The sequence below is a fragment of the Acomys russatus genome, chromosome 4 (genome assembly GCF_903995435.1).
Source record: "Acomys russatus chromosome 4, mAcoRus1.1, whole genome shotgun sequence".
NCBI classification, from domain to species: domain Eukaryota; kingdom Metazoa; phylum Chordata; class Mammalia; order Rodentia; family Muridae; genus Acomys; species Acomys russatus.
This window is the reverse complement of record NC_067140.1, coordinates 27,957,886-27,984,465: the sequence shown is the minus strand read 5'-3', so window position 1 is coordinate 27,984,465 and position 26,580 is coordinate 27,957,886. Positions and strand designations below refer to the sequence as shown.

General features: G+C 47.1%; 1 protein-coding gene and 1 pseudogene across 1 annotated transcript; both read left to right on the top strand.

The window, feature by feature from the left end:
- Positions 1-13,777: 13,777 nt before the first annotated feature.
- Positions 13,778-14,338, top strand: LOC127188381 (peptidyl-prolyl cis-trans isomerase A-like; annotated as a pseudogene).
- An 8,427-nt stretch (positions 14,339-22,765) lies between these two features.
- On the top strand, positions 22,766-23,629 carry Npbwr2 (neuropeptides B and W receptor 2). Its single transcript, XM_051144861.1, is given in 8 exon segments — positions 22,766-22,955; positions 22,958-23,020; positions 23,023-23,109; positions 23,112-23,240; positions 23,243-23,350; positions 23,353-23,422; positions 23,424-23,516; positions 23,518-23,629. Coding segments are annotated over 8 exon segments (852 nt in total).
- Positions 23,630-26,580: the final 2,951 nt, after the last annotated feature.

Sequence of the window (26,580 nt, the reverse complement as noted above, 5' to 3'; positions counted from 1 at the left end):
GGGAGAGATAGAAGTGGGGAGGAGGGGACCTGAGTGTCCTGGCCTCTTTAATTGCTTTAAAATCATATAAGTTGAACTGAATGACAGGAAGGGAGGATTTCAGCTGCCCATCCCAACCCAATCAGAAACCAAAGCAGAGTGGAATCTCTCAGCCACCTAGGACTCAACTTGAGTAGCTGTGCCCTGACCCAGAGCCAGCCCTGCCCCCTGCCAGGTTAGGATTGAGGCTGATGATGAACACAGAAAAAGAGCACAACAAAACTAGAAGCATGGTGTATCCAAACACAGGCTGAGACACCATAAAACTTACGTGTGGTGTGGGATGGTACCCTCAGCCTCTCTTGCACAAATGGAGTTCACACCAGGCCCTATACATCCCCTCACTGGGCTCTTTGGCTACAAGCTGCCAGTCTTCTGGTCTCAAATACATCCTACAAACTCAGCCCATTGTACCAGACCCAGGGACCAAGAAGTAATACAGATTCCACAGTCCTTGTAGACCTGGCAGATTTCAATGTAGTTAAAACTTGTCTGTTTCCCACAACCAGGAGATCTACAAAGGAGGCCGAGGCCAGATCCTTCCCCTGGACCTTGTGAGAAGGGACAGGTATGAGTCAGCTGTACACAGGAGTGTGTCATGGAGCTCTGGCCGTCCATTCAGTAGACAAACCTCCAAACCTTCTCTTAATACAGATCTGTGGGGTCCCCTTCTCTCCCACATGCCAATTGTCCAGAACACTAAGACTTATTCCACCCTGCTTATATAGTCTACAGGAGCCAGCTCCTGGTGAGCCACCACCAACATAGGGTCTGTGCGGGACACTGGCCTTCCACAGTCCTATGCTGAGCACCATTGCTCTCAGGACCTTTGGACACTGGCCTTCCACAGTCCTATAATGAGCACCGTTGCTCTCAGGACTTTTAGGCTGCCACAGGGCCTCAGGAAACAGAATTGATCAGCTCCAACCTGCCATAGGTCCAAAGATTTGGGGCTTATTGCATTAATTCCCTGAAACCCACCCACATGCCCCCAGGCATGATGTGGGACAGTTTCAGTCTATCAGAGCAGATCTAACAAACACACAACTTTAAGGGTGATGGGGTAGTAGGGGGCTGTCCCCTACCCAAGCTCACATTGCAATGTGGCTGGATTCTCAGCCTCCAGGAAACATTTTGAGAAACTCTGCCTACAGCAAGTGCTAAGGATATCTGTATAAAACTCCAGAGAACTACATAGTTGTGAGAGCTCAGAGCCAAGGTCCAGGGCTTTCACCATCCCTAAGAGACCTACAGGACACAGAATGGTTCTTACCTTCCCTTCTACACAAATAAAAAACAGTCTCCTGGGCACTTGCTTTGTCACCATATTTCAATGCTCTATTGTCTTAACACCCAAATATACCCCCAAACCATTACCCACAATCACTCACAGAGCAGGCGGCACATATTCAGTGCATGTACATATATATGCATCGGTACATACATACATAAACATATGTAGCCAACTACAACCCAATGTCTCTCCAAGTCACGTATCCAGTTATATGACCAAAGCTCACACCAGGCTAACCCTTTCACCTAAAGGGAAACCTCAGGCAGCAGGCTCTCAATATGTCTCCCAGCAGCCCTCCACCAGAGGTAGCAGGAAAATCCCATCGAACCACAATCTGTGCATATGTATTGTATGCACATACTCAACCACATACATATGTGGTGTATGCGTCACATGCACATCTATTCCACTAACACATATCATACAAATGTACAGACAAGTAAATATATATATATTTATTACATGCATAAATGTATGCATGCATATAGATTACCACTCCCATATGCACCTACACATAGACATTCAAATATTTGTAGGCACATGTATATGTTCACATATGTCTTAATTTGGGTTTTATTGCTATAAAGAGACACAATGACCATTATAAAGGAAAACATTCCGTTGGAGCTGGCTTACAGTTCAGAGCTTTAGTCCATTATTTTCATGGCGGGAACCATGGCGGCATGCAGGCAGACACGGTGCTGGAGAAGGAGCTGAGAGTGCCATATTTTGATCCAAAGGCAGCATGAGGAGACTGTGTGTCATACTGTGCGGAGACCTCGAAGGCCACCCCACAGTGACACACTTCCTCCAGCAAGGCCACACCCAACTCAGCAAGGCCACACCTCCTAATAGTGCCACTCCCTAGGGTCAAGCATTCACACACGTGAATCTGTGGGAGCCGTTCCTACTCACACCAGCACCGCAACATACAATCAGGTCTGCATGTGTGTAAATTTGCATGTATGAGGGCTGGAGAGGTGGCTCAGAGGTTAAGAGCACTGTCTGTTCTTCGAAAGGTCCTGAGTTCAATTCCCAGCAACCACATGGTAGCTGACAACCATCTATAATGAGATCTTGTGTCCTCTTCTGGCCTGCAGGCACACATGGGGGCAGAATACTGTATAAATAATAAATAACATTTTGTAAAAATTTGCATGTATGCATTTATACATGCAAACATATCATACATATACACACGTGGGTGAACAACACACACCACTCATGCATACCTGTGCACAATTAATGTACACATATAGCTTTAGTATATATGTGTGTATATGTATATATATCTACTACTTATCTCCATGAGTGCATATACACACACACACGAATGTAACGCTGTTCAATGCACATGCACATGGGTACACGAATAAACACATACTAATACATGCACTGCCTGTTCATATCTTCGGGCACCGTTTATTTGTATGCATATATACATACATACATTCACTGCTGATACACACGAGTGTGCCTGTACACTAACCTGAACTCATGCATGCACACACATGTGCACTAAGTTAAGCACTGCCTACCTAAAGATTGCTGTTTCACAGGAGCAGATATAAGATCAAATGAAAAGGAAAGACAAAAGAACTAGTGATGCCGTGAGAACGGGCTTTACTAGAGAAAGGCCCTCTGGAGGGAAGACCCTCGCTGTCTGCGCACAGGTTGGGTAGTTAGATTATAGAAAGAGGGAACTGGAAGGAAACTGATTTTTTTTTTTTTTCTTTTTTAGCCATTGTTAGGGGTGATTAGGGAAATAAGATGAACAGGTGATGAATAAGCACCTTTCATCATCAGCTGTTACTGGGAGTCAGGAGGGCAGGAAGGCAAGGATATTTTAAAAATGAGCTACTTTATTTCTAGAAAGCAAATTACTTTAGTTCCAGCAATTATCATTGTTTAAGAAAACTGAGGAAGCTCCACAAAAAAAGAAAAAAAACCAAAAAACAAAAAACGGCGACCAGCAGCGTTCCCTGAAGCCAGTATGCTATAGGGAAGTGAACAGTGAGCAAAGGTGTAAAGGTCACAGGCTTCTTTCATGACATCTCCTTCTTGTAGAGCAATGGGTGGGAAACAACAAACAAACTGGAGGGGTGGGGCTTAGGACAGGAAGTACAGGAGAAAGGAGGCAGGGTTAGCCAGGGCTCTGCGGGCTTGAGGGCCAGAGGACAGCCTGGTCAGGAGAGCCCAGCAGGGTATCCTGGGCTAAGCCTGGAGGACAGCTGCCGGGGGGGGGGGGGGGGGGGGGGGGGGGGGGGGGGGGGGGGGGGGGGGGGGGGGGGGGGGGGGGGGGTTCAACACAGCAGGAAAGCGGGAACAGGAGAGGTAGCTGGGTAATGAGCTGATTGACAAACTAGTAAACAGCAATTGCCTGATGAAAAATGTTTGCAGTGCAATTAGCAGCTGTTCCATAAATAAAAGTTTAACTGTGTTTATTGTGAACTGGTTGAGCCAGAGGAAATGGTTGTCTACGACTGAGCAGTCTCTGATGTTGCTTACTTAAGAAGCATCTCTGGTGTATGATTTAAGTGTCTTTTTCTGTGTCTGTTGTCTTTAGGTCACCAGCACTGCCCTGACACAGTAACAAAGCCATGAAGCCTGGACTGAGGGCCCTGAATGCACTTGGATCACGTGTGGCCTCTGATGCCTCACCCAAACACGTGTGCCTCTGGTGTTGTCCAAATGCCTGCTCCCTCCTAGGCGTAGGGTTCACAGTTGTGCTCCTCTGATCCAACTGGACCTACTGAGCCCCAGGTCAGACTGCGCTGTTTCACTCGGGAGCTAGAGCCAGGAGCCACCATCCCACTCCTATAAACCCTGCTAGGGCGCCAGTATGTCATCATTAAACCACGTTTCTGCTTTCCTCTTGAAGGACACTGAGTTCTGCTTTCTGAACATGAGTCTGTGCATATGTCTATTAATTCATTTCTTTTCCAGGGTTTGTTTTTTGTTTTTTGTTTTTTTTTTTTTTTATTGTTGTGTGTTCACATGCACTACGTGCAAGCAGCGGCCCTCGGAGGGCGTCAGACACTCTGAAACTAGAGTTATCATACGGGCGCTGGATATCAAACCTGGGTCCTCTGCAAAAGCCGTGAGTGCTCTTAACTGCTGAGCCACCTCTCCAGCCCCTTCACTCATTCGGTTTTTTAATCACTGTTTTTCCAAACCATGGTTTTGGATGTTTTTCCAAGCATTCTTCCCAGCTGAGGTGATTTGAAAGAAAATGGTGCCCATGGGCTCAAAGCTCAAAGGGAGGGGCACTATTAGGAGGTACAGCCTTGTAGGAGGAAGTGTGTCACTGAGGGTGGGCCTAGTGTGACTTTCTCTTCCTGCTACCCGCTGACCTGGATGTAGAACTCTCGGCTCCTTCTTCAGCGCCATGTCCGCCTTCCTGCCAGGGTGCTTCCTGCCGTGATGACAATAGACCAAACCTCTGAACTGTCAGCCAGGCCCAACTAAACATTCTCCTTTGTAAGAGTTGCCATGGTCATGGTGTCTCTTCACAGCAATAGAAGCCCTAACTAAAATACCAGCCACCTGTATAAAAACCCTGTAAAATGACAGTATGGGCATTTTAGAAAACACATCCAAACTTTCACATTGCAGTCCAATATTGTCATCCACACAGCTCACTCTTGAAAACACACAAGCTATAAAAGAAAATCATCGAAAAAATTACATAGTGTTTTAAGTAAGTTTAAGGTTTTACATTGGGCCCCATTTTTAGGTATTCTCGTTTGCATATGGCCTGTAGGCTTTAAGCTGGACACATCTGCAAATCTAAATCACCCCTACAGTCTCATTGTCATGGATTCAATTTTGTAATTCAACTGCTCAAACCTAAAGAGGCCTCAATTTTTTTTTTTTTTTTTTTTTTTTTTTTTGTCATTCTAAGCACATTCTGTCTCCTGATACTGGGTATTCAAACCAAATCTTCCAGACCTTGAAATAGTCACCACATTGCCATAGCCTGTGTTTATCTTTACTTTTCAATTGCTGTGATAAAACACCATGCCCAAGCCAACTTATAGAAAGTAGGGTTTATTTGGGCCTTCAGTTCCAAAGGGATAAGAGTCCATCACCATTACGGAGGGGAAGCGGGGCAACTGAGGCTGAGAGCTGAGGGCTCACATCTCAAACCACAGACAGGGAGCAGAGAGCAAAATCTCAAAATGGCACTAGTCTTTATGCCTTTTATGTTTACATTTTGTTTTGTTTTGTTTTGTGGAACTGGGGGTTGAAGGAAAAGGTAGCAGCTCAAGACACCCAAGACCAAGTTCTCAGCACAAAGGAGATTTATTTGCCCCAGAAGGACAAGCGCAGGGAATAAGAAACAAAGACAGAAGATAGAGGATGAAGGGGAAGGGACCAGGGGAGAGGGAGGAAGGGTATTTGTCCCATGGGACAAAGGACTGCCTATGGATAGAGAGGGGACTGACATGGCAATTTACAAAGGTATAAGGGAGAACCCATGTCCCGGTGAGGTGTTTAATTTTCATTGGGTGTGTTAATTCCATGAGCCAAAGGAGGCTTTTTTTTTTTTTTTTTTTTTTTTTTTTTTTTTTTTTTTTTTTTTTTTTTGGTTTTTCCGAGACAGGGTTTCTCTGTGTAGCCTTGGCCATTCTGGACTCAGTTTGTAGGCCAGGCTGGCCTCAAACTCACAGTGATCCTGATTGCTGGACTTCAATACTTTGATGGCTGGATCTTGGTAGTCAACCTCAGGAGGAGGAAGTGGCCAGATAAGGGAATAGACCTTGGTGTTGAGCTTACAAAATATAAGCTAATGGTTTTTAGCAAGGGAGAGGAAGAGGGAGAAGAGGGCGGGGCCCGCCAGAGCCATGCTCACCTTTCCAGAGCTGGCCAGGGTCCCCTCAGGTGTCAAACCTGAAGTCTTTGTTTTAATTTTAGTTTGTCGGTTTGGGTTGTTGTTGTCTGGGTTGGGTTGGGTTTTTTTAAGCCTGTGTCCTGTGTATGCTGAGTGCTCTACAACTGAGTTCCAGTCTCAACTCTCTTGTCACTTGTTGTAAGACAGTCTCACTGAGTTGTTCAGGCTGGCTTTAAATTCACTCTATCATCCAAGCGGGTTTTCAATGTTCAGTTTTTCTGCCTCCATTTCCCAAATACCTGGAATCACAGAGGTGCATCACTCAGCCTACCTCCTTCAGTCTGTTTTCTTGGTTGGTTGGTTGTTTCGTTGGTTTTTACAGACAGGGTTTCTCTGTGTAGCCTTAGCTGTCCTGGACTCGCTTTGTAGACCAGGCTGGCCTTCAGTATGTTTTTAACCATAGATAACTTATATCTGAAGTCCCAAGGACAGGGCTCAGCTGACTTGAAAATAAGAGGAAGATAAGCTTTTCCCAAGCCAAGCTGTGCCCTTCTGTCACTGCCTCCACCTTTCTACCTGGTCTCAGTCCAGTGTCACTTCACCACAAACAACTGGTCGCCCTCCTCCTCCAGATAGTTTGCCTTCCCTCTTTTCCTCTTGCAGTATTTTCTGACTCCTATAAAACTACACTGTCTAAGCACAGGGACATCTTTCTCCCTTCTGCCTAGCACCTTTTGTAGTGCCCTGGGTAGGGACAGTATCAGGAGTCAGGAGGCAGCCACTACTCTTCATCTGCCCAGTTCCTAGGCCCAGCCAGCCATGGAGTCAAGGCAAGCACCGACACCATGCTGGAGGGTCTCCAGGCACAGTGCCCATAGAGCCTAGAACGGCGCTCATGAGAAGCAAGCTACCCCTTACTTTCTTCCTAGGCAACGTTTCCAGCCTGCAAAACAACATTTTAATTTAGATTCCAGCTCCAAGTTCGTTCAGAAGCTGCTCCATGCAAGGATTTCATTAAGACTTTGATAGATTTTGTAGGACTTACCCCATCAGGAAAGGTGACGGAACAAACACGCTTTCCCTACTTACACGACTTCAACCGAGGCAGAGAAAACCAGCCATGAAAAATGCGACGCTGCTGTTACAGACAGGGCAAAACGGCCTCCCTTCAGGAAGACTGGAGCTAGGCTAGAACGGCGAGCCAGGGCTTTCCGTCCGCTGTCCTGTCCTCACTCAGTTTCCTGGGTTTGGGACTTGGAAGGAAGTTTGCACTTTGGCCAGGACACAGAGGACAGCTCCTGGCCTTTTAGGCCCCATTGGGAACGAAGACACACAGCACAGGCACCCAGCATGTTGCCAAAATGAGACTCTTAGAAGGAAGTTGGTCACCCAGATGCATCAGATAAACATCAGGTCGCCTTATCCCACAGGAGGGCTACGTAGCCCCTATATATATATATATATATTCCTAAGTTCAGCTGGTCTCCGGCAGTACGCCTCTCTGCTGTGAAGACTCCTTCTGCCAAGGTCTGTGGCCCTAGGCTTTTCTGCAGTAGGCAGACATGCTTTTACTTGTATCCACACAGGCCTCTACTGAGGAGCAGGTCACCTTCTGCCCAATAAGAACATTCAGAAGTTTAATAAGGCTCCCTACCATGGTCTCGGGATGATGCAGACCAAGCTGTTTTGCGTACCACACCTGTACTGCCCATGCCCTGCTTACTGGCTGAAGCACTGTAGCCAAGCCCCCTTAATTGGCATGCACCTCCTTCCTGACATCCGGACCACTGAATTTCTAACAAAGAGAATAAGAAACATTCAAGCCAGGAACCAAAACCGAGGGTTTGGGAATTTCCCATTCATATTCAAAAGTGTATATCCTGACAAGATCGCCTCATGCTGAAAATGCTAAAATTAGAACGATACAGAGAAGATACCAACCCACTGTATGACAAAACTTCCTAGAAAACAGAACACACGCATCTACTCAGCCCAAATATGGAGCCCATAATAGACCAAAGAACAGTTACCACCAAAATCCAATTCAGTAAATCAATGAGTTTTATTGGAGTTACTTACAGGGGCAAAACTGATTCAAAGACTGCATCACTAAAGGCCACGCCCAGCATGGGTGACAGCTCACAAAAGCTGGGAGCCTGGAGCACACCGCACAGCCTGCAGGCAGTTGAACAGGTTGGAGAGTGTCCTTTCCAGGTGCCTCAGTTAACCTAAGTCTCTTCCCAGTATCTGGGATGGTATTTGCATCTTCCAGGAAGCTGGTCTAACAATCTCAGAATCTGAGGCTTCTTTGCAGGTCAGCTTTGCTAGTGTTCTTTGCTGTTTGGCTTCCCTTCCTCTCAGTTTTTTTGTTTTGTTTTTGTTTGTTTGTTTTGTTTTTTGTCATTGTTGTTTTCTTTGGTTTGGTTTGGTTTGATTTGGTTTTGGGTTATTTCAAGACAGGGTTTCTCTGTGTAGCTGTGGCTGTCCTGAACTTGCTTTGTAGACCAGGCTGACCTCGAAATCACAGAGATTCACCTGCCTCTGCCTCCCTGAGTGCTGGGATTACAGGCGTGCTCTGCTGTGCCTGGCTCTCCTCTCTGTTTTTATTGCTTACTCTGGCCTGGAGAAGCCTAGTGAATCTAGTCAGCTTCAAGGACTTCCTGAAGCTATTTTGAGTTCTTTACCTTCCTGTTTAAGGAGCTTCTGGAAGGACGGAGTGTTTTGATGTAGTCGTTACACAGCTGAAGGGCAGCATACAACGCTGTAAGGTGTTCCCCATGTGCTAAGGATTGTTGTTATGCCAACAGATTAGTGGATCGCTCAAACCATCATCTGAGAAGCTTCTTTTTGTCATAGATGGAAATTAACACAGAGACTCACAACTGGTTGAGGCGACAAGAATAACACAGAGTGCTCAGCCCTAAATGGGCTATATTGCACCCCCTTCCTCCAAAGGCTTAGGGACCAATTCAGAAGAGGGGGCAGAAAGACTGTAAGACCCAGAGGTGGTAGATGACTGCAGCAACACAGCGTTTTCTGAACACAACAGGGTAGTTGTGTGTATGAACTCACAGGAGGTATGGCAGCATGCTCAAGGCCTGCACAAGCTGAGGCCAGATAAAAATCTCAGACATAGAAGGGGAAGTGAGAACACCTTCTACCTGACAAATTCCCACCTCTACCTGAGGGGCCATTAGCAACTGACAGCTGCTGGCAGAGGGAGAGTCCATGCTATTTAAGGGTGTGGCTCCCTTGTTGGGTAGACCTTGTTCCAGGGGATGGGCACACACCAGAAAGTATGTGATTAGAACAAATGAGGCCCAGTGGGTTTAGAATGTAAAGAGAAAATGAGGACAGGAAGTTGGGTGGAAGGGGAAGTGGATCTGGGGGTAGATAGGAGAGGGGTGAGACACATAATAGAAACTTCTCAAAGGATTACTTTTTTAAATTAATTTTTAAAAACTGTTCAGGGATGCAAAGGTGACCCATCTTTTAAGGGCTAGGACTGTTTTTGCAGAGGACCAGTGTTAAATTCCCAGCATCGTTGGAGGAAGGCCCAACTGTGTTTTCAAGTGCTGATTTCAGTGCCTTGAGATCTGGTTACCGCTCTGCTGTGGGCATTGTTGTAAATGTTGAACTATGTCCTGTTACCGGGTGCTGATAAGAAATGTTCCCCAATTATCCCTGATTGGCTAAATAAAGATGCTGAAGCCTATGACTGGGCAGAAGAGAGAGAGGTGGAGTTTTGGGTGCCTGGGCTTGGGCTTGAGAGAGAAGACCGAGGGGGAGGAGAGGGAGCAGGAAGGGAGGGGCTGGAGAGAGAGGAGTGGCCATGAGGAGAGAGGGCAATGAGCTCATGGTCGTAAGGACAGACTGACAGAGGAGCAGAAACTGCCCCGGGAGTCATCAGATTGACAAGTGATTGGCTTTAATGTGGGCTTTAAATAATTAGAGGAGCTCAGAATCTCCCCAGCATAGTGCTTACAGCTTAATAATAAATCATAGTCTTTCTGTGTCAGTCACCGGGGAACTATCTAGTTAAAGAAAACTGCTGTCATAATATTTTACTACATTAACTAATAAAGAAAGAATAATTCATCACTCTACAGAGTACCCATGTTAAGTGGCTCAGAATTGCCTTTAACTCCAACTCCAGGGGATCCAATGTCTTCTTTTGGCCTTGATGGGCACTGCCTCATGTGCACAAATCTATGCACAGACACGCATATACACATAATCAAAACATTAAAATTAAAATTAAATGTTGGAAAAGTGGCTCAGTACTTAAGAACACTTGCCTCTTACAAAAGATCAAGATTCGGGCTGGAGAGCTGGCTCAGAGGGTAAGAGCACTGGCTGTTCTTCCAAAGGTCCTGAGTTCAATTCCCAGCAACCACATGGTAGCTCACAACCATCTATAATGAGATCTGATGCCCTCTTCTGGACTGCAGGCATATATGGAGGCAGAATACATTATAAATAATAAATAAATAAATCTTTAAAAAAACAAAAAAACAAGATTCTGTTCTCAGCCGCCAAATGGCAACTTAGAACAGGCCATTAACTCCAATTCCCGTGGGTCTGGACCCTCTTCTGGCCTCTACAGGCACCAGGCATGCTTGCAGCACACATACACATGCACATAGTGTGGCAAAACACTCAAATGCAGAAATTTTAATTTCCATAATTAATTTTAAAAATTTATGTTTTGGTGTTGTTTCATGTTGAATTTTATCTAAAGGCCTGGGGTAAACACCAATGGATAGATGGTAAATGGTAGGAAGGTTTGATGGATGTGAGGTGGACATGATAGTAGACAGATAGATAGATAATAGATAGGTGATTGATGATAGATAGATGATAGATAGATAATAAATGATAGATGATTCATAGATAGATAGTTAGATGATAGATAGATAGATAGATAATACATAGGTGATTGATGATAGATAGGTGATAGACTAATAGATGATAGATAGATAATAAATGATAGATGATTGATAGATAGATGATAGATAGACGATAGCTATTTGGATGGACTGTGGGTGAATGGATGGTGGTGTAACAGCTATACTTGTTTGTCAACTTGACTACATCTAGAATTAACTAAGATGTAAATGGCAGTTTTTAACATTTTGTTTCTTTTTTCTTTTTATTTTTTTTTTCAAAACAGGGTTTCTCTGTATAGCCTTCACTGTTCTGAAACTCACTCTGTAGGAGACCAGGTTGTCTCCGCCTTCTGGGTGCTAGGATTAAAGGCAGGTGGGAAGACACAACTTTAGTCTGGCCCACACTATCTGACAGCGGCCTATATAAAAAGAAGAGGAGGAGGGGCTGGAGAGATGGCTCACAGGTTAAGGGCACTGACTGCTCTTCCAGAGGTCCAATTCCCAGCAACCACATGGTGGCTCACAACCGTCTAAAATATGATCTGATGCCCTCTTCTGGCCTGCGGGTGTACATTCAGGCAGAGCCCTGAATACATAATAATAAATAAATAAATCTTAAAAGAAGAGGAGGAAGAGGAGGGAGGAGGAGGAAAGCTTGCTCTCTCTTTGCTTGCTTGCTTTTGCTTTCACTAGCAAGTCCATTCCTTCTCTGGCTTTAGAGTCTACTTCTTTGGGGTTTCAGCACGTACTGAAGACCAGCTGAGGCATCCAACTTCATGGACTGAGCAACTGCTGGATTCTTGGACTTTCCGTTGGTAGACAGCCATTGTTGAACTAGCTGAACCACAGCCTGTAAGACAGTCTAATGAATCACATATATAACATATATAATACATATATAATATAAATAATATACTATAATACACATAAAATACATATATATGTATTCTATAAGTTTGTTCCTCTAGAAATCCCTGACTAATACAGATTTTGGCACCAGAAGTGGTTCTAGAGCAACAGAAGTATAAGGGTGAATTTTCTATCTGGAATAGGCTTTCCAATTTGCCAACAGTTGCCGGAGCCTCTCCTGGAAACTCACAGAGTGCTGAAAGCTCATGGTGTGAACTATTCTACAGACTTAAGGAGACAATGCATTTCATTACCCTGATTCACCAGTTGTGAGAGGCAAGAGATTTGGTGACTGTATATAAAACTTGATGACAATTTGTGGAAAAATGAGGGAAGTGGTGCTGCTGGTTGGTTGCTCCTAGCATCTCTGCGTAAACTGACAAAGGAAAAGAATACGCTTCATAATAAAATTAACCAACTTCTAGCATCTCAGAATTCAGTGGAGGAGAACAGGGAGCTCAGTGATAAAGTTGACTGGCTCCACATGCACACAGACAGTCTAAAGGTTTCTAAGAGAATCTTCTCTCCAGCAGCCACAGAGCTCAAGTTGCAGAAAATCAAATCAAAATACTCACTGTAAGGTTGGCTGAATTACAGCAAAAATTCAAGTCCCAACCTCAGACGGTATCAGCGATTAAAGTAAGAGCTTTAGTGGGTAAAGGGTGGGATCCTGTACCTCGGGATATGGATGTGTGGGAGGTCCCTACTGAAGCTCAGAACTTTGAACTCTGATTCTGAAGGGTTTGTCTCACCTGAGGAAGTAGTCTCTCCATCCTCCTCAGAAGATGAGCTCATATCTCCACTCCCTGAAAGATTGCCTTTTCCACCTTTGAGAAAATTAGTCCTTCGTTGTATGCTAACCCAGCAACGACTCTCTCTGAAGGCAAGGCCCCTGAGGGCCCACCAATAGCTGCCTCTGTCAGAGACATGAGAATAAGTCATAGAGGCTTTGCTTGACAAAGTTCTGAAGTCTCCAGCTGATCAACTCTATCCTTAAATATTATCTATGGTCCAGGTTTAATTTTGCCTAAAAACTACTTTGAAATCTGCTTTTTCTCCTAAAATTGCCTTCTTCTCTATTTCTCAGCCCTAATGAAATTTGCAGTGGAAAACTTTTCCCCACAGAGAATGTTAAAAGAAGGCATCTGGCCAAAGGCTTGAGACAATGACAGAGTGTTGGCCCTGACTACCTTGTGCAGCCAGCCAGAAACTGCTTGAAAAGAAAGTTAGGACTTTGACATAATGATACCTGGTTAGGTATTGTTGGCTGTAGAAAAGTAAAACTTGTTCTTTCTTAAATTTTATTTATTTATTACATATACAATGTTCTACCTGCATATAACTCCTGCAGGCTAGAAGAGGATACCAGATCTCATTATAGATGGTTATGAGCCACCATACGGTTGCTGGGAATTGAACTCAGGACCTTGGGAAGGGGAGCCAGTGCTCTTAACCTCTGAGCCATCTCTCCAGCCCAGTAAAACTTGTCCTTATAATAAATCACAAGTTTCTTTAGCATCTGCTCTGAGAGCAATAGTAGGTGGGCTTAGAAGGTCACACTTTACAGATATTTTACAATAGAGGATCCCTTGGCAGTTAGCCTAGGCTTGGATAGCACACCTACTGGTTTGGGATGGAAGTTAAGTCAAGTTTCTTCTGTGTTAAGAACATTCAGTTTCAACCTATGTTGTTATGACAATCATGTAAAAATAATGGCTTAAATCCTGGGGAAATTTATGATTAAACCTTCCGGAGAATTGTTTAAGAAATAGTAATCAGGAGTGGGTGGGGCCCAGACCAGGTATAAAAGAAATGGCGGCCAGGCTCATGCCACTTTGCAGATACCACTGTCTCCTCTCATCGCTTGCTGCAGCCAAGTTCAACCCCACCATGTTCTTCAACATTGCAGTCTATGGTGAGCCCTTGGGCCCGCGTCACCTTCAAGCTCTTTGCAGACAAAGTTCCAAAGACAGCAGAAAACTTTCATGCTCTGATCACTGGAGAGAAAGGATTTGGATTTAAGGGTTCCTCCTTTCACAGAATTATTCTAGGACTCATGTGCCAGGGTGGTGACTTCACACGCCATAATGGCATTGGTGGCAGGTCCATCTATGGGGAGAAATTTGAGGATGAGAACTTCATCCTGAAGCACACAGGTCCTGGCATCTTGTCCATGGCAAATGCTGGGCCAAACACAAATGGTTCCCAGGCTTTTATCTGCACTGCAGAGACTGAGTGGCTGATGGCAAGCGTGTGGTCTCTGGGAAGGTGAAGGTGAAGGCATGAGCATCATGGAAGCCATGGAGCACTTTGGGTCCAGGAATGGCAAGACCAGTAAGAAAAATCACCATTTCCAACTGTAGACAACTCTAATTCTTTTGACTTGCGGCATCTTACCCACCAGGCCATTCCTTCTGTAGCTCAGGAGAGTGCCCCCGCCCCATCTGCTCCCAGTACACTGTAATCTCTGCTCTCAACTGAAGCTCTATGGGTTCCATATTGTCCTCATTCCCCTCCAAGTTTAGCTGGATTGCAGAGTTAAGTTTATGATTATGAATAAAAAGTAATTAGGAACTGCTAAAAAAAAAAGAAAGAAAGAAAGAGTAATCAGGTCATGCTGACCATTGCCTGGAAACTGGCTGTTTTTTGTTTTTTGGTTTTTTTTGTATGCTTTATTATAGGTTATATAGAACCATTTGTATTTCTTTGTTGGGTTGTTTTCTTGCTCTGTTGATTTTTAAATGCTCTCGTCCCAAGGATACAAAGAAGAACAGAAGGAAAATAAAAGTCTCTTGGTCTAGAAAACCTTTCAGTTTTGCACCACAAATTATGCCTAGGCCTCAATATTTCTTTTCTCCTCCATCCCTCAATCTCACCTCAACAATTAGTATTGCATCCCTGGAAGAATTGCAGAAATTAGTGCCACCATCAAGGACTTGAAAGATGCAAGGCTGGCTCCCACCACGTCTCTCTTTAATTCTCCTCTTTGGCCAGTGCAGAAGACAAATGGACCATGGAGAATGACAGTTGAATATCGAAAACTCAATCAGGTAGTGACTCCAATTGCAGCTGCTGTACCAGATGTGGTATCCTTACTTGGGCAGATTAACACATATCTGAGTACACAGCTTTCAGTTATTGATCTAGCAAATGCCTTTATCTTAGAACCTGTCTGTAAGAACCTACCAGAAGTGACTTGTTTTCAGCTGGCAAGGCCATCAATATACCTTTATAGTTTTACCTCAAGAATATATTAACTCCTCTGCCTTGTGCCATGGCTTAGTTAGAAGGGATCATGGTCATCTGTCTACTCCACAAAATATCACATTGGTGCCCTATATTGCTGATATTATACTGATTGGACCAAGTGAGCAGGCAGTGGCAACCATTTTGGTCTCACTGAGAACACATATGTGCATCAGGGGAAGGGAGGTAAATACAAGTCAAGGGCCTTCAGCCTCAGTGAAATTCTTAGGAATCCAGTGCTGTAGGGCATGCAGAGATATGTAGCTGATGGGCAGCTTGGTCTTCATGTGGACCCTAGCAAGTGGAGCATGGGCCGTCTCTCATGTGGACTCTGTTGCCTGTTTTTTGGATCCCTTTCTCCTAGCTGGGCTGCCTTGCCTGGCCTCTGGGGAAGAGGATGTGCTTAGTCCTAATGTGACTTGATGTGTTGGGGTGGGTTGGTGGGGAAGGGGGCTCCCCTTTTCTGAGGAGAATGTTAGGCGGAGTGGGGGAAGAGAGTGGGAGAGTGAGACCAGGAGGAGAGGAGGGAGGGGGCTGCAATCAAGATATAAATATAATAAATTAATTAATTAATGAAGAAAAAAGAAGAGACAAATTCTTGGTCAAGAGAATAGAATTTCTGGCCTGAGCAGTGCAGCCAGGTCAATCTCCTGACCAAGAGACTTCCACTAGAATGGTGATCTCACCTTAGACCATGCTAATGAAATCGGTAGAATAATTAACTCTGGCTTATGGAATCTAATACTAAACAGGTATTACCTCACTATTGCAGTGCCTTACTCCAGGATAAGACAGAAAAAGAGGGCCAACATCTTGATGATTTTGGAGAAAAAATGTTTAAAAATAAGAGGAGAGGTTTGTAAGAAGTATTAAACACAAGTCTTTTCTATCAAATACTATAAAACTTGTGTTTAGGAAAGGAATTCAAATCTTTTTATATTCACCACCTTGTTAAAGACTTTTACACACCCCCACTTCAACACACACACTCACACACACACTCACACACACACTCCTAATAAACCTTTGCTTACACAAAGGTTCCTTGTTGCATTCCAGGAATTTGATGGCCTGGAGCAATGACTCTTCCCCTTAGTGACCCCTTTTCCCTTCCTTAGCTTTGAATGTGCCAATTCTTGAAAACTAACCAATCAATTAAGACTGTGTGGTCCCAAGCAATGGACACACACACACACACACAAACACAAACACACACTTCCTGTCTTGGCATGTTCAGTCTTCCAAGCACACCCTTTTGATCAAGAATAAAGTTTTGGAGCCAGGCACATACCTGTGATCCCAACACTCAGGGAGGCAGAGGCAGGCAGAGCTTTGTAGGTTCAAGGCCAGCCTAGTCTATAAAGCTAGTCTAGGACAGCCAGGGCTACACAGAAAAACCCTGTCTCAAAAAACCTTAAAATGATGATGATGATGATGGTGATGATGATAATGATTTTTTTTTAAGAATAAAGTTTTGCTTTGTCCAGACTTTGAAGCAGTGATCTTTTTCTTTGCAGCTCTGGATTTCTTTTTACGAGTACCCACACCCTGAGTAAAGCCAGAGATTTGAAGACACCTAGCCATTCCCTGATCACCTGGCCAGTACTGCCCCCAGCTGGGCATAAGATACAACCCTCCAGCCATACCCCTGACTATACAGTATCTATGCCAAGCAGCCTTTGGTGTGCATGACCATCCCCAGGGACATCCCCGTGAGGCTGAGCGCAGGGACCACTCCTCAGTGAGACCTAGTCAGTGAAATGGTGAAGCCCCGGAAAACAGAGGCTAGGCAAAAAAGCAAGAACAGCCACTGGCCTCTGACCCAACGCGGACCGTTCCCTGGCATTTCTCTTGGCTCTGGGCCAGGGTGGGGAGGAGATACCCCCACTGGAAGATCCTCCCCTTGCTGTGCTCTTTCCCTCCCACCTTTTCTCTCTGATGGAGCCTCTTTAGGGAGGGGAGGGTGAGGAAGACTGTAAGCACTTAGGTTAATTGCATTAAACAACCCTGGCAGGGAGTATAAATGCTCAGGCCCAGGGGGAGTGATATGCTCCTTCCAGTTAATACTAAATCACACTGGAAACTTAACAACCAGGTTCCCAGAGCAGGGACTGGCCACCTACACAAGCACACATGGGGGTGGAGACCAAACAACTCTACAGCACAGCTTTGATAGTGAGATCTGGAACCCAGGAAGAAACCCAGGGTCCACCCACCCCAGGGGCCTGACATCCTTGCCTTCTGGTGTGCTAAACCTGAAGCTGCCTGCAGCCTCAGGACTCAGGACTGCCGTCACCCCAATCTCTGGTCTCCCCGCCTCCCTCAATCCTTAAGAAAGGATCCTACAAAGACTCCTGTCCCCTAGAACTTCTGGCCTGAAGCTCTGACAGAAACCCTCACCTCCCAGAGTTCTCCAAGAGCTCTTAACCTCTATGTGCATAGGAAACTCTTAGAAGACAGTGCCATATAATTCTGTTCCTGTCTCCATACCCAGGGGCATCCAGCCATCAACTCTGTTTGCAGCTTTATTTCTGTGAACTGATGAACAGCCCAAGACCCAAGGATCAGCAAAAGTCCCCATCCAATGAGTTCAGTTCCCCTAGTCCAGAGCTCACGAGGCTTGGTACATTTGTACAAAGTGTCAAACACCCAAGGGGAGCCAGCGTCTATCTGGGCAGCTGAGTTCTGGCTGAGTAAAAACTGTGAACAATCCAGGACCTGTGCACAAAATAGGGCCACCCTTGCTCCCCAGCTCTACAAATAATATTTCTCAGCTTCCATAAGAAACGGCAGCCAGGTGAGTTTGAGGTCAGCCTAACCCTAAACCTAATCCAAGACAGCCAGGACTGCATAGAGAAACTGCTCAAAAAACAACACACACACACACACACACAAATAAAATGAAAAAAGCCAAAAAGAAGAGGAGGAGGAAAGAAAGATGGCAGCTGTACTTTCGTAGGGATGCTAACTGAGCATCTGTGTCTGCCTCGAATGAAGCCTCCATTTATTCACTTAGGGGAAAAGATCACATGTCTGTACAGGTGCTCAGGTATACCTCTACTTGTTAAGTTTCTAACCTGGGACAAGCAGCCAGGTGCCAATTTAACATATCAAAGCAGACCTGACAGGTCCTCCCAGCATCCCTTAGTTCCCCCTACCTTTAACCCTAGGGGCTGGGCTGTCCTTCCCTAGAGGCTCTTCCCTGTATAATGCAGACAATTTGTTTACCAGCTCCTTTTTGTACCTTGGCTGATGCACCTGGTTCCCCTTACTTCCTTATCAGAGTGGTGACCACTCTGGACTCTCCAAAATGTGTCTGGGACTCATGCCTCTGTCCACATCTGTAGCAAACGCTCTCCTCCACCACACCTAGGAGCAGGTCATGTCCTTTCCTGTCCTTTCCTTTTTATTTTCTCTCTTTTTTTTTTTTTTTTTTCAGTACCAAACACAATAGATTAAAAACTATAGAGAAAATAAAAATACATTTATAAAGGGTGTTTCATCAGGGAGCAATAGCTTTCCTTAGCTGAGCATTGATGAGCAAAGTAAACACTGCCCCCTCCCACTCAGCGACCAGGGTTGGTTACTCCTTTGCAGACTAATCCTTCCCACTTGCTGCTCTAATTTCCTGGGGGGATATCTTTCCTTTACCTATTAGTATGTTAATAGCACGAAAGCCATCTCTGGAGACCAGAAAAACTTGAAAGAAAAGTCAGAGTAAGTTTCAAGGAACTGCCATGGGCAAAGAAGTTTTTCAGGTAAGAGAATTTTCTCCCCACTTCCTTATAGAGCCCCTGAGACCACACGATCCTCAAAACTGGGCAGTGCTTTTCAGTGGTGCCTGTGGTCTCTACTCCATTTCCCAAAGCAAGAAAATAAAACCGCCTCTTCCACCCGTTTCTGTCTTGGTTTGTTTCGGGAGAGGGAGAGGGTAGTAGGACCTCCAGGCACCTGGTAACCATAGATGGAGGTGGAGTTTGACTGTCAGGTCTACATGAAATGACAGTAAGCAGAAAGCCCTACAATTGGGCTTCCCTGTTGTTGGCTGCCATCTCTGTTCCTAGCTCACACAAACAGCTTGGTAGCGCGCGTGCGCGCGCGCACACACACACACACACACACACACACACACACACACACACCACAAATGCAGGCCTACAGTATCCAGACCCTCCACGCACACGACCACTCCATCCTCCAAACTCTGCCCCAGCGCTTCCAGCAAGCCTGGCCCTCACGGCAGGGCATTTCCCCACCCCCACCCTGTACAGCTGACACCTGGCTCCCTCCACCACAGCCTCTCCCCTCACACCCAACAGGCTGCAAAGACCAATTCATTTCTGAAAGTGAAAATCCTTTCATGAACCAAAGCTCTCCTCTGGGACAACGCCCCGCCCACAGACAGAACAAAGCAGCCTCTTAGCCCAAATGTAAGGGCTACACAGACAGCTGCCAGGCTGCAGAGGGCACAGGTGAGGTGCTTCTAGAAGGGAAAGGAGGCATCTGGGGTCTCCTCGCATGTGGAGCTGTGCCAGGATGACCGGCACCCACTGCAGCCTCAGCCTAAGGGGTGTGGCAGCTTAGCCCCCACATTTGATAACTGTCAGTTTTCCAGTACACAGTACTCCGAGCCCCGTTCCTTCTTCTCCTAACTGGGTGCCCATCGCCACGCTTTGCCCTTCCTTTGTTTCCCACTTCCCAGGGGTCGGGCTTGGTGAGGAGCCAGGGCACTCTCAAGGCAGGCTCAGGAAGATAGAAGTCTGGGCTGACTTACTAGTGAAGTGAAGGAGCTGCCTAAAGGGAGTTGGAAGTCTAGTGGGGAAATGAGAGAGAGAGGTCTATACTCTCAGGAATGCATTCTGATACCAAAACACTCCCCTCCTGGACTAGAGGGAAGATTTGCTGAGAATAAGCTCTGGAGAAAGGTGGGGAGTGAACAGAATGCTGGTATTTAACGTACATAAAACTGGACAAGGAGGGATGTAAAGGACCTCAGCCTCAGCCTCAGCCTCAGCCTCTGCCTCTGCCTCAGCCTCTGCCTCTGCCTCTGCCTCAGCCTCAGCCTCTGCCTCTGCCTCAGCCTCAGCCTCTGCCTCAGCCTCAGCCTCTGCCTCACCCTCCTACCTCAGCCTCTGCCTCAGCCTCTGCCTCTGCCTCAGCTTCTGCCTCAGCCTCTGTCTCTGCCTCAGCCTCTGCCTCAGCCTCAGCCTCAGCCTCTGCCTCTGCCTCTGCCTCTGCCTCAGCCTCAGCCTCAGCCTCAGCCTCTGCCTCACCCTCCTACCTCAGCCTCTGCCTCACCCTCTGCCTCTGCCTCAGCTTCTGCCTCAGCCTCTGCCTCTGCCTCAGCCTCTGCCTCAGCCTCAGCCTCAGCCTCTGCCTCTGCCTCTGCCTCTGCCTCAGCCTCAGCCTCAGCCTCCGCCTGGCCTTTGCCAGCAATAACGACGAGAGCACTGGCCCTCTCTATGCAGACAAGACTCACAGGGAGGAGGATAGAAGACCTAGCTACCCACTTTTGCCAAGGGAAGGATCTGGGATCAGTCAAGCCTGACACAGGTCTGAACCTGTTATGTCTCTGGTTTCCCAGAGCTCTAAACAGACCCAATACCTCTGCTTTATCCCACAAGCACCCTAACTCATTAAATCTAGCTTACTAAAGACTTTCCTCGTGGTTGCTGACCATGTCTGTTGGTTTACCTCAGGGGGCCTCAGTCTCTCCAGAAATACCCAGAGACCTACTAACCTGCGCTGACCCACCTTTGAGCGCAGTATCCACAACCTGGTAGTCCTGAACGTAGCGCAGTAACTTTGAGGCACTCAGTGTCACTGTCCTTGCTCCTATCCTGCCTGACCCAGCCCAGAAAAGCCATAGAACAAAAAAGACTTCAAAGAGTAACTCACAGAAGAAGCTGGCCTTGGATATGGGGTGATAGCTTTGGGCAGTGGGCAAAGCCTCAATGGACAGCCACACTCCCAGGCTAAAAACAAAACACCCCATCTCTCTCTCTCTCTCTCTCTCTCTCTCTCTCTCTCTCTCTCTCTCTCTCTCTCTCTCTCTCTCTCTCTCTCCTACAAAAGCACAGCCATAGAGACAGCCCTGCTGATCATGAGTAGGAGTAACTGAGCAGGCCAGGATACATCTCACTTAGGGAGAAAGTATGAAAATTCACAAGCATATAGAGAAGCCCTTGTCATCCAGTAGTTTCTTTGAGTGCCACAGAGACGGGACCAGGAGCCACTGCAGGAGCAAGTGACTTTCTCCATGCCCTTTCAGGGCTGGCAAAAGACAAAAACAAAAATTAAGCAGTCCTCCAGCCTCGTATACTCAGACTCCTTCAGATATAGTGCAGAGCTACCCTCAGAAAGCCTATACAGGCAGACATGGATCCACAAATACATGTAATGCACACACCACGTGCGTGCTTAGTAGAAATGAGATGGTGCACATCTCACACCTTTAGTACCAGCACTCAGGAGGCAGAGGCAGGCAGATCTCTGTCTCAAAACACCAAGGAGGAGGAGGAAGCATGAGACCCACCAAGATGCACGTGCACAGACAAAGGTACACAGGTGCCTGCGGGCAGAATCACAAATACCATCAGAGCCCAGAAGCTCTTGCATGTACCCTCCCAACAGGCAGGCACACAAGCAAACAAAGACATATCTCTCAGCTACCCATCTAGGACTTACTTGAGTGAGTGATAACCAGCAAGATTCTAAAACACGCACACGCACATGCATGCATACATGCAGGCACACACACTCATATGCACACATGTAGGCACACACACAGGTACAAGCACAGGGAATGGTAGACCATGGGACTGGAATCCCAGACCACCAACAGCAGGCCCTGTAGTTCAGCACTGGGCGGGGATGAAGGGGGTGTGTGGGGGCAGGTGTCCTTGCTTCCAGGAACTTAAGTCAAACAGTGGGACCCGCCTCTTCCAGCTCGCTCCACTCCTCTCCCTCCTCATTCTTGTGGTAACCAGGCCTGGGTTACAGACTGAGGTATCAGGCACACAGTGCCTTCCCAGCTCACTAAGACTGAAACCTCTGCCGGAAGAGAGGGGTCACACACACACAAGCACGCACGCACACACACGGTTCATTTCACACTGTCTGCACACTGAGAGCCCACCAAGGTCATCGTCTTCCAGCTATAAGGCCCTGGACAGAGGACAGGTCAATGGAATACCTGGGAAAGCAGGGGTTCCCATAGAGCTATAAAGAGAGTGAGGACTTGAACCCTGAAGAGAAGAACTTTCAGATCCAAAGTAGGCAGAGAAGCATCCACAAACAGGCAAGAGCCTCGCTTCTGCTTATTGGACACTGGGAATGGCCAGTGGGGTTGCTCTGGGGCACGCCAACCCTTGGCCTCCCAGGAGAGTGTTCAGTGGCTCCCATATGAGCAGAACTTGGAAATGGCGGAGAGCTCTCTGCCCCACCAAGCTCTCTCTGGACCTAGGGCTAGGGTGAATAGAATAGCTTCAGGGAACTTGAGGTGGCCACTGCACTAGCATTTCTGAACTGCTTCTTTCCCATGCAAGCCTTACCATGATAGAGATTGGAGTGCCCAGAGCCCAGCAACAGCCAAAGCTACTGCTTCTCCACAACGCTGAGCACAAACTCATCACCCAGCCCAATGCCCCCGTACTTCTCACCGTACTTCCTGTCCTCCTGCCAACTAGGATCTGTGCTGTGGGCCTGACTGGTGACTCGGCTGTCACTTACGTGATCCTGAGGGCACAAGGATGACAGCAGTGACGAATGTGCTTGACCTGAACCTAGCTATCGTCCCCACTGCAGCACTGGCCCTTTTGGGGAGCCATTCTGCAAACCAGTGCTGACCACTGACCACTGCAGCATCTTCTCCACCATCTACCTCCTGGCTGAGATGAGTCGAACTGTTACTTGGTGGTGCTGGCTACTGTGAAATCTCGCCGATGGCAAACCAGGAGAGGGGCAAAAGGTGTCAGCCTTTGTGTCTGCCTGGGTGTCCCCATCATGGCTCTGCCCTGACTTTCCTTTGCCTTGTCTACCATAGTGAGCTACAGGCACCCAGTTGTGGGATAAGCTTCCAGAGGCTCCAGGCCAGCCTCACTTATACACTGGTTCTCGGCTTTGCAGCACCTGGGTGCACACACTTCATACCATGAGGCTCCACTCTGGCACCAAGGTTCCGGGTGAGGCTAAGAAGAAGGTAACTGGGTTCAGCTGGGTGCCTTCTCTGCTGGGTGCCCTTTCACCTGGCCTCCGTGGTGGCCCTGACCACAGACATGCCCCAGACATTCCTGGTCTTGGGTATGCATCACCAATCTCAGCTGTGCCAACTCATGCCTCAATCCTTTCTTCTATGCCTTCCTGGATGACAGCTTATGTGGGGACTTCTGTGCCACAGTCCCATGTCAGGAGGCCTGAACATCCTTGCCATTCACCACGTCCAAGAGCAGGGCTTGACCAAGCTCCAGGACATCCTGTCTCTTCATACTTACCCCTGTGTTCTCTATACAGACAGCCATGCCGTTCCCTTTCTGTACCTCTGCCTCCTAGGCACCCCTGACAGACAGTGGCAGGCAATTTCACCCTGGTAGCAAGCACCTTGAGTCTGGTCACCCACAGAGGATGACAGAAAGATGGCCCCTGGCTAGTACTCTGTATGTCCTGGCACTGGAACCTTTGTAGAACCAAGAGGTTATAAAAGCACAGGCGCTCCAGCAGTAAAGCCAAATATTGTTGTGGCCCAGGATTCTGACACCCTCATGACAGACGCCACCCTCCTGCTCACCAAGTGTGTGAGCTTGCCAGAACACTTGGACCTTCATCTAAGCCAGACAGTGTCGGCTAACTTTTCTCTCCGTACCTCCAGCCAGCCCTTAAGTGTCACTCCCTGCTATCTCCCCTGAGCTAGTGTCTGTTGCTGTGCAACAAAAACTTAAGATGCTGAGAGATAAGAGGGGGTTCAGCTTCTGAGGATCCAAAACTGGGTTGTTTGAAGGCTCTGGCTCAGCCTTCCACAGGACTTGAGGCAGGACACTAGTAAGGTCTAGGTCCTTTGGAAGCCAGACAATGGCTCCCCTGGGTTGCTGGCAAGACGTGGGTGCTCCACAAGCTTCTGGAGTATTCTCACATCAAGGCACCATGCTGAATATTAGGGAGGAATGGCTGAGGATGGTCTACACTGAGAGCTGTGGGCACTTTTTAAACCACCACCCATGGCTCTGCTGAGATCAAGCCCTGCCTGGGCTTGTTTCTTCACTCAACAGTCAGACTCCCGCAAAGCGTAGTTAGTGCACCCCACTCCTGGGTAAGAGAACCCCTTCAGGACGCGAGCTTCCTCTAAATGGCTGCAGCAAGACATCTCACTTTCCAGTCCTGAGTTCAGGCCACAGAGAGAGTGGCAAAAGCAGGCATATGGGGCTGGAGCGATGGCTCAGAGGGTAAGAGCACTGGCTGCTCTTCCAAAAGTCCCGAGTTCAATTCCCAGCAACCACATGGTGGCTCATAATCATTTGTAATGAGATCTGGTGCCCTCTGTACATGCAGACAGAACATTGTATACATAATAAATAAATATTTTTTTAAAAAGCAGGTGTATGGGGTGATGGGTATGTGAGGGAGAAACAGGATGAGCAGATGAGGGGACGCATCAGTGAGCGGAGCAGGCTGGGAAAGAGCCAGGCGCCCGAGGGTGTGGCCTTTCAGCTGGCTCTTGCTACAGCTGACGCAGCAGAGGAGGCACCAGACCAATTTTCTCTGAAGGTTCCAAACCTTTGTCTCCTTTAATGTTCTTGTGCCAAAATCATTTAATAATTAGTACTTAGGCAGACCTTTGTCCCCACCTACAATCCAGCAAAGGAAATGGCCTCCTTCCCCTCTCACTGCTCAGGGCCAGCAGAATCCTGTTGGAACTAGCTTTGTTCTTCTCCATGAACTCAGGGGTCTGGAAAGGGACCTATTCCATCAAACCCCCACATTCTGGCTTCTGCCCTACCTTTAGCACCCAGATCTCACAGAGATTTCTCACAGCTAGGCAGGGACCTTGGCTGGCCTAGAGTGGGGCCACAGTGCCCTCTGGTGGGAAGCATTCGAAGCCGCTGATAAACCCTGGCTTTTCTGAGGTTAAAAAACAAAAAAACTTCTTGGGGCCGATGTGATCTGTGTATGTCCTGCCTTCCACATAACCCCAAGAAGGCGGCTGCATAGTGCCCTTTGCACAAAAAAGGAAACTCAGATTCAAAGAAACTGGGTTTGATCAAGCCCAGTGGTAAACAGAAACAGAGGTGAGACTGTGTTAGGCAGAATTCTGGAGAGCCAGAGAGGCCCCTCCCATGAAGGCCGACCTCCTAAAAAACATTGGCCAGGGTCAGCAGCCCCAAACCCCACATATCAGGAGCATACAATCCTGACTATAATTCCATCAAGGTAGGAAATTTTCCCTTAATGCTGAATCCCTATTTGAAGCCAATGTGTTTATTAAGAATTATCTGTGTGCCTGTATACACACGTATGCACACATGTACACACACATACGCACAGACACACAAATTCAGATTTTGAAGTCCTATCTCCCAGTGTGATGATGTGAGCAGGTGAGTTCACTGTGGGTCATGAGGTTGGAGCCCCAGAGCCTCAATATTCCTGCCAATGGGACACACACTGCTCTGCAGTCATCCTTCTATAAAGTCAGGAAACAATGAGAATACAGCCTCCTAGAATCCACCTGCGTGGACTGCGTCTTTCAAGCCTGTGAGAAATTTATGTCTATTGCTTATAAACTGCTAGACTACAAAAAGCCCAAACGGACAGTGTCTGTCATTAAATCTTATATAAAAACCAAACATCAGTCCACTGGCCCCGTACTGGAAGTAAGGCCTTTGATGCACAGGATCCTTTTCGAAGGCCCTCCATCTGCCGCAGGGTCAAGCTGAGCCAAGCTGGGCCTGTGCAGACGAGGGCCAGGAGGTAGACCTCTACAGCATGGGGCTGCTTTGCCACCAGGTGGGGTCCTCGGCTCCATTATCACCAAAGCCCCCTTCAGACCTGCTCAAGTGAAAGTCTGCATGACTGAGATAAAGAAAAGTCTACAGGCCAAGAAGAAGAGCATCTCCCCATTGGCCCTGAGGGAGGGCAGAACAGAGAGGCATTGTCTTGGGAGAAGGAGAGGCAGCATCCTCTGCAACCCAGTAACTACTTTCCCTCCCATAAGTCAAGAGGCTCCTTAAAAAGACCCTCTGCCAAGGGCAGAAAAGGTTTCAAAACCCATCAACCTGGCCCTATGGCCCCTCCCAATGCATGTCAATTCCCATGAAATCACTCTTATGTGGCTGGCACCAGAAACACTAACTCTGTGGGCAGCACCAGTTACTGGG